Source organism: Nannobrachium achirus (genome assembly GCF_963921795.1).
Source record: "Nannobrachium achirus genome assembly, chromosome: 22".
In the NCBI taxonomy this organism is placed as follows: Eukaryota; Metazoa; Chordata; class Actinopteri; order Myctophiformes; family Myctophidae; genus Nannobrachium; species Nannobrachium achirus.
The window spans coordinates 34,830,405-34,839,353 of NC_137829.1; the positions used below are offsets into that span (position 1 = coordinate 34,830,405).

The 8,949-nt window shown below is 39.8% G+C and overlaps 1 protein-coding gene across 1 annotated transcript; it reads left to right on the plus strand.

Annotated features, from left to right (window-relative positions):
* The first annotated feature begins 1,291 nt into the window (after positions 1-1,291).
* Positions 1,292-8,375, plus strand: cnot9 (CCR4-NOT transcription complex subunit 9). The gene is made up of 8 exons (XM_080753348.1): positions 1,292-1,697; positions 2,310-2,489; positions 3,159-3,274; positions 3,746-3,855; positions 4,296-4,405; positions 4,546-4,644; positions 5,132-5,223; positions 5,970-8,375. The coding sequence occupies exons 1-8, from the start codon at positions 1,680-1,682 to the stop codon at positions 6,136-6,138; spliced, it is 894 nt and encodes a 297-aa protein (XP_080609474.1). The 5' UTR covers positions 1,292-1,679; the 3' UTR covers positions 6,139-8,375.
* Positions 8,376-8,949: the final 574 nt, after the last annotated feature.

The window sequence follows — 8,949 nt, forward strand, 5'->3', positions numbered from 1 at the left end:
ATGACATTGTTGTCATAATTGAACTAGTATTTATAGTAATTGAGTAAAAAGGTCACAACAACCCAAAACAGCCCAAAATAAACTAATTAGGGTCCTGCTTAGCCTTCCCTATCAGACTCACCTCACCGCTACTCACCAATTAAGAGTGGGGTGGCTCAGAGTAGATGACAGAGTACAGCAGCTTGCAATGGGCCTGGTGTACAAGATACACTACACCACTATGATACCCAAGTACCTGTCAAAATACTTTATAAACATTAAGGATGTCCATAATTACAACACCAGAGGCAGCGCCACAGATCACTTTCAACCCAGAGTCAAAACCAACAAAGGGTCAAACTCTTTTTTCTGCTATACCACCAAAATGTGGAAAGCCTTACCGAAGGCCATAAAGGAGTGTGGATCACTTGCATCCTTTAAAATTGCCCTGAAAAGCCACTTACAGGCAGCAGCCGTTCGCAACTGGTAATAATGAACCTAGCCCCAACCCTACCCTCCCCTGCCCCTTCTTTGTATATACTGTTTGTTTAAGAATTACTGTCTTTGTTTTGTTTTTCTTTACATATCTACTGCATAGTACTGTGTTCTATCTGTCTGTCATTCAATGTTATATGAGATACTTAAATGGTTTCCAGTGGAAATAAGCTTAGTCTTTTCATGGATCTCCTTTTAGTAGACCTTGTACCAGTGAACTGTACCGTCATGAAACTGTACCTTTTCCTATGCAAACTTCTAATAAAGTCTTCAATCAATCAAAACAAGCGGATTCTGCCAATGCATTTCAAGGAATAGCTCCCCATGGATGCTGCAGAGAAAGCCTAGTTTTGCAAAATAGCCGATCTACAAGCTCACAGCGCGTCCCAGATGCAATAGAGATGAGGAGAATTGTGAGTTTGTAGGTCGGTTCAGAGCCCTAGAATGAATGAAGAGTTGCGTCACTCCCGTTCACTTCATGGGGCCAGGTCTTCTACGCACACATCTATTGGCGTATAGTGACAAACGGCGAACCGGAAGTTTACAAAATGCATTGAAGTCTATGAGGTGTAAAGTGACAATGAACCACGTGACCAGCGCTGTTTCTGACCCCGCAGTGGCAGGACTCTCTGATTAGAAGGCTCTGGGTCGATTTATTTCCTCCTACACTCGATCCCATAACCCGAAAGGCCGGGGCGTTGTGATTGGTTGAGCAGACAATAAACCAGCAAATCACAGTGCGAGTACGCGAGTATATCCCTACGACCTATGGGATAATTCACTTAACGGGATCCATCCTTTGGTTGTATGTTGTATTTCTCTGCTAATATGAACAAAACAGAAAGTCGTGACTGCGTTATTTAAGCTGGTTATTATACCTCAATGAAGTAATTACAAAAAGAAGACATTTATGTAACAAGCTAAGGAGATTAACGGTGTCTAAAATCAGTAAAATGTCTTCTTTGGAAATGTAGACGCGCGCGTTTATGTTGGCATTGTGTTCAGCTTTAGCACGCAGCTAACGTTAGCTTTCGTTTTAGCTTTGACGTGTATCTCTTGCAGTCAACCAGTTTTACTGTAGCGTAAACACTTTAAAAGAATAGTAAAATTAAAAGTGTAAAGCTGTGTTGCTGTCGCTGTTCGGGACAACATTTACAATAGGGTCTCAACAACCTCCGGGGGACCATATCCAGGCGCTGCACAGAATGCTGGCTACAGGAGCAGTGAGTACTGGAAACTGGGCTAAATTAGCTTGTCTCACATGTTTGTCTGCGTTACAGTCAAGTGGTGGAAGAAGTATTCAAATGTTTTACTTTATAAAAGTATCAATACTGTAGTGTAGGAACACTCTGTTACAAGTAGAAGTCCGGAATTCAAAATGTACTAGAGTAAAAGTACAGAAGTATTGACATCAACATGTACTGTCTTAAAGTACCAAAAGTAAAAGTACTCGGTACGCAGAATGTCCCATTTCAAACTTTTAGATGTTCAAACTCATTTGAAAATATTTTCAAAATAATAATTTTCCAATGGCCGAAATGTACATATAGGGCTGGTTAATGTATGTTTTGTAATAATCCAAAATCTACAAAATTAGTGACTAAAGTTTTCAAATAATTGTAGTGGAGTGTTAAACACAATATTTGCCAGTGCCAGAGATTTAGTGGAGTAGAAGTAAAAGTACAGAAAAGTGGGGAAAAAAGTACCTCAAAAGTGCACTTGATTACAGTACTTTACCACAGTAAATGTTCTCAGTTACTTTCCACCACTGTTATTATTATAATACTTGTGGTTTCAAATAATCACATCTCACAACGTGTTTGTTAACCGTGCAGGCTGTAACCACAGCCCTGGCCCAGGTGGACCGAGAGAAGATCTACCAGTGGATCAATGAGTTGTCCAGCCCAGAGACCAGAGAAAATGCCCTGCTGGAGCTTAGCAAGAAACGGGAGTCTGTGCCAGACCTGGCACCCATGCTCTGGCACTCCTGTGGCACCATTGCTGCCCTTTTACAGGTAAGGACCTGTCTGTGTCCCAATCCGTCAGGTATTAGTTATAATGTAAAAGTGTGAAAGGTTTGGGAAAAGAGGTGTGGAACTTTAGTTAACCCCCCACTGAATTCCTTGTCATCCTCAGGGACACTCGGCAGACAGGGATCATGACTCCGTACACTGACAGTGTAATGAACTGTCTAATTGACTATTTGAAAATGTTTAATTTCAAATATCCAACTGGGGTTTATCATGTTAGTCTACATACAGGGGGATCATAACGGACACAGTATCATTTGACTCCCTTCAAATATTGTCACTGTCGGGCAGAAACCTTATCTCCATATTTTCTTTTTGTGCTTTTCCCTTTTCTTTTTTCTTTTTTGGAAATGAATGCCCTCACTCAAAAGTAGCAGATCCACAAGCTCGAAACGTGGTGCGAAGCAGCATGTTTTGAGCTTGTAGATCTGACTGCTAGTTTTGCTATTATTGAATTTTGAAGTATCAGTTTTGTATTGGACATAATGAGGTTTCCACCCGACAAAGATGACTATTATGCAATAGGGTTACAATTACAGTATGTTATGGCTGCATGTTAGGATTTAGCAATTAGAAGCTGTTTGTTGTTAATTACCATATTTGTATATTTTCAACTGAAGATTTATTTATTTATTTTCTTCACATTTCTTTTAGGAAATCGTGAACATTTATCCATCAATAAACCCTCCCACGCTGACAGCTCACCAATCAAACAGAGTCTGCAATGCCTTGGCACTTCTGCAGTGTGTGGCCTCACACCCTGAAACCAGGTACAGACTAATTTTAATTATGGACCATGGATTGGGGACCATGGAACGTTGTTTAGTATTGCAGAATTGTTTCTTTATGTGCTTGTCTTGTAGGTTGAGGTTTTTGCCTGAAACCTTTGCGATTTCATTTCCACTGAAGAACTTACCGTATATTTAAGTATAACATGAATTTCAGTGTTTAACTGTGAGAACTTGAAGGCAGCGAGGGATCATGTCCTTGGTCAGTGGGGAGGGATAACACGAACCTCTGTGCGTTATGCCCTACTGAAATTCCTCACGGTTATGGTGAAAAGAATAATTTGGAGACCCCATGTGTATCAGAGGAGGAGAATGATAGGCTCAACCTCCCAGGGCATTGGTATGATGGGGTCACGGTTCCACATGGGGAATTGGCAGCTGTTCATTGATGGGAAAAGGGGGAAACAAAAACATTTAAATGAGGTATTTGTGATATCTTGTTCAAATCCTCAGGTCGGCGTTTCTTGCTGCTCACATCCCACTTTTCCTTTACCCCTTCCTGCACACTGTGAGCAAAACGAGGCCATTTGAGTACCTGCGTCTCACCAGCCTAGGTGTCATAGGTAAAGTATTCTCTTCCACAAAACTAGAGGTGAAAAACTAATATTTCAGATATTAGTCAGATAAAAAGAAATGAATATATTAAAGCTATAAAGAGAACAAAGTATCTGAAAGTCACCTGAGAAGCCAGAAGGACATTCTTATGTTGTGAGCACTTTATAGCGTTTATGAATATTTCTCTCTTAGTATATTTGTGATGCTTTTGAGACCTGTTTAGAATCCCTTGCCCACAGCTTTTTCTGTCTAAAAATATAATATTCCCATTTTCCTCTGAATACTGTTACTGTACTTGCAATATGAATCCTGATACACAAAGCTTTGTACGTGTGCTTCTTTATTTCTTACATGTATAAACGTTGTATTACGTTGTGGGTCGATCACAAAACCGTTTGCTCACTTTCAGTAGAGTGACTTAAAGTTGTAATTTCTTTCTTGACAAAAGGTGCACTGGTCAAAACTGACGAACAAGAAGTGATTAACTTCCTCCTCACCACTGAAATCATCCCACTTTGTCTACGCATCATGGAGTCAGGCAGCGAACTTTCCAAAACAGTGAGTGTCTATTTTGTCAGTGTGTGTATGCTAGCAAAGACGATCACTAAACTATTTACTGCTTCCATTCCATTGATTACCATTCTTTGCATAACCCTCTTGCCTTTACTTTTGTGTAACTAATGAACATTTCCTTACAGGTTGCTACTTTCATACTGCAGAAGATCCTGTTGGATGACACAGGGCTGGCCTACATATGTCAGACATATGAGCGCTTCTCCCATGTGGCAATGATCCTTGTAAGTAGAACTGTTGGTACATCATTGTTATTATTAGTATGCATAATCATCATGACCATTTCCATTAATCTGTATAAACAGCCAGATGAACATGTCAACTTTCCAACTACTGTACCCTTTTTGGACATTTAGGGCCATTTCTGAAATGTGTATACTCAAATCTGCCCCCACCCCATGAAATTTGGGTTTACAAAGCCTAAAAGGCAAATAAATTAGATTTGTATTCATAATTTCAAATGTGTAATGCCCAAAACACAATTAAATCATTAATCAAAATTATTTCTATGACGATTAACTGTCAAATAAAATGTTTGGATCATGACAGCCCTATTTAAGTACAGCTTGGAAAAGTCACAGTTTGCATGCATTCACATGACTTTGTCTTTGTGCACCAACTTGACATAAGTGGTATAGATGGTAATGTCACTTTGTGTTTTATGATGTACTTCATATATGTTTGATGTATTGATTCTCTTTGTCTTTACAGGGGAAAATGGTGCTTCAGCTTTCTAAAGAGCCATCGGCACGTCTGTTAAAGCACGTTGTGCGCTGCTACCTCCGCCTCTCGGATAATCTCAGGTAGGACAGTTACTTGGGACTACCATGCTCATTTCTCATCTTATGAGGTGGTGTTATTGTGCCACTAGGAGGCAGCCATGCTATGTTTTGTCACCACACCAGTGTAGCTGCTATCCTGACATCACTGCTCTAAACTGGTCTCTCTGAACTGTTAAGTGCAACACACAGTTGAACTTTGCCTTCAAAGTTCAGAATTGGTGTGAATAAGACCTGAGCAGTGGTTGACACTAAGGGTCAGAGGCACTTGCCCGTCGGGCAAGTACAGGTCATGTTCTTCTTGCCCGAAGGTCAGGCCCACTTGCCTGAAAAGTAAATTGTCCATTATGAAATGATACTGTAGGTAAGATTTTAATTACCTCTCAATTTAACACTTATTTCTTTGCTTTCTGGGGCTGTGCACTAAAAATCCAAATGCCTACATAACTATGATTTAATATATATGGTTGCACACTTGTTACATTCCACAGACCAGAAGACAGAGTGCGCTGGTCAGGTTCAGGTGTTTAGACAGATATCTGGTGTTTTGTTTATAGACGGTTGTGTCCCCTCTCAAATGAGCACTTGCCCAGTCGGGCAACCTGAAAGCAAACTTCACCTGCCCAAAAAAGAAAAATGTTTTGAAAACTTTCTTACTACTACGTTCAGAATACTTAAAAGTACATTATATTGAATTGTGTTACTTAGAAAACATACACTGTGCACTTTTATCTTTAACGGCATCGACACTTTCTTTCTTTCTTGAACAGAGCCAGAGAAGCCCTGCGCCAGTGTTTGCCAGACCAGCTGAAGGACAGTACATTTGCCCAGGTGCTAAAGGATGACACCACCACCAAGCGCTGGCTGGCCCAGCTGGTAAAGAACCTCCAAGAAGGCCAGGTCACAGATGCCCGTGGCATCCCTCTAGCCACACAATGATGATGTGGATGAATGTGCATCTGTTGCATTCATTCATTCATTAACTACACAAAAGTAAAACAAAAAAAAAGTTTTGTAGAGTTCACTGCCAGACTCCATGATACGTAGACAAAGTGGCATCATTTCAGTGGTGAGGAGGAAGTTAATCACTTCTTGTTCATCGCTGCAGGTAGAGATGCTTAAATACTTACTTAGCAAAACCGCGATCTGAGCATAATGTTGTGCGTCTATGGAGTGGACCTGCATTCATAACCGAGTGATAAAATAATCAAGGAACTTGGATTCAATTATTGAGTCTAATATCCTTTATGGATTCTCCCATTTTCCCCACTATTAACATATTGGCATCAAAACTGGAAGGAGCGTTACAAATTGGCATAATATTTTAAATTTGCAAGTTTAGAAACCGCTAGAAAAATGTCAGGCGCCCTATACCATAGGAAAATAATTGTCTCAGTGTGATCACCCCTAATTAGTGCCCTTATTACATAGCTACGAGCTGCAGAAGTGAAAAGGCATCGCAGAGGCAGATTGATTGGTGACTTATTCAGTATTCTGGCTTTGTTTGGATAGAGACTGAACAGAGACAGAAGTTTGTGGGAGGGAGGCTGGGGAATGAAGCAAATACCCTTGGGTTGGATTTGAACCTGGGCAAGCCATATTTACTGTATGTGGTATGCTCTCTTACCAGGTGAGCCCTGTGGCACCCCTACAATGATATTCTAGACAATTGTGTGCTTGCAATTAATTTTTTAAAGTTGTTGTAGCCTCTGTGCAGGCCAGTCAAGTTCTTCTGCACTAATCTCTACAGTTTCTGTATTGGGGAGTGTCGGAGGCTTGAGGGAAGGACACTCATTCCTGAAATGGGAAAGGGCCTTCCGCAAACTGACACGAATTTGTAAGAGCAAAATTGTCTACAATGTCATAATAGCTATAACATTACGATTTCAATTCCCTGGAAAAAGGCAACCTATTACAAAAATAATAAATATTATTATGAACGAATAATTAGAAAAAACACATTTTGAGGAGTGTACACAGACCTTTGGTTTTATATATTGTTTCTGTCGGTTGGAAACCTTGGGTGAGTTCGCACTGGCCAATACAAACTAATACGAGAGTGCACTCGGGGTGCACATTTCTGAACGCACACCTTGTATATCCAAAATTGCTACCTTTCAGAAAACGAGGGAAAGGAACCTTTGTTCCAGTTGATCCAATGTAAATAATTTAGTCACAAGCTCTTGTTAATACTTTAATTGGTTAAATGTTTATAAAACCCACAGACACTTAACCACTTCAAAAGAAGAAGAAAAATAGCAGATATACAACGCACCACAATGCATGTTTTTGCTACTTGTGTGACACTGTAGTATAAGGAACTAGGCTATTTATTTAGCTGGGAAAAAGCCAAGTATGTAGTTGGATACGAGGATTCTGTAACGACACACACTAACCCAAAGGCTTCTAAATTTAGTTTGATAATCACCAAACAAAGTGTTTCCTCCTAGTTAAACACAGGCTCTTATGGCATCTCATGTCAGCGCATTGTGAGCCTGAACGGTCACTGGATGTGGCATGCTGATGTGTGAATCTGTCAGCAGTATTCCACTGACAATGTACATGTTTCGATACTTCACATGTGACCATGACGGCCATAAGCGGCAAAATAATAACATATAATGGGAGTTTCAAATTATAATTTACATTGTGATTATGTCGTTTTCCATGTGGCATAAATGTCAGAAAGATGCTTCCATAGAGACACTTAGCAGGACTCTTGTCTGACTTTGGCTCAAGCATAAAACCATGGTGGTGCAGAAATGCTAAAGATAATGGTGGTGTACAGAGGTATGCAGTTGTATAAAAGGTTGATATATGCTTTTGGACAGCTGTATTTTTTGTACCACATTTTCTGCAAGTAATTCTTTTCGAGGTAATCAAAATAAAAAAATATTTTTTCTTTCTCTTGTCGGTGCGCCATACTGTAACATTCCACAATAGAAAACTGTTACATTATTACATTATGCTTCTTGTGTTTAAATAAGAATTTTGAGCATTTCTTTTGACGATGTGTTCTGTTTGACCATCAGTTGTTGCATACGGGGAAGACTTGAACTCTATTCAGTCACTGCAAAAGTCAATGCAAATGATATAGTTTATTTCATTTTTAATTACTATATTTTGAGTATGCTTACAACACGCCTCACTCATTCTCACCATCGCTGAGTGCTCAGATTACATTCAATGCTTCACCTCTTACCGGTACATTAGTGTATAATTTTTCCTCCGGTTACATTATCCCCATGAACAAAAGAGTCGGCCATGCCAACGTGCCTGGATCAAAGGAAGATTCACTACCAAACCTTGCATTTGTGATCGAAATGAATCCCCAGATGAGCTGTGCCAAAGTGTATATTATGTTTTTGTCTGCTAGTGCTGTCAGGAAAGTGCAATCTAATGTAATTGTGAAGTTGATCCAGTGAACCTTGAGTACATTAAGGTCGTTTGGGAGAAGTTCCCAATATCGTATGCAGTCAACAGGAAAAACACTGATGGTCATGTTGTGAATTGATAGAAATGAGTGGTTTCAATTTTCCTAAAGTGCAGTTGGATAGATAATTATAAGGTTTTTGGGGTCAATGTATTTACATATACCTGTACTCTTCACTAACTAGGGAAGAAGTAACCTTTAAGAGGAAGCTGTTGAACAAGATCTGAACTATTGGCTACTGGTTGTATTGCCATGAAATCTACTCTACGTAATGGCCAAAACTACATTGATTGATTACTTTATTTGTCAGAAATGTA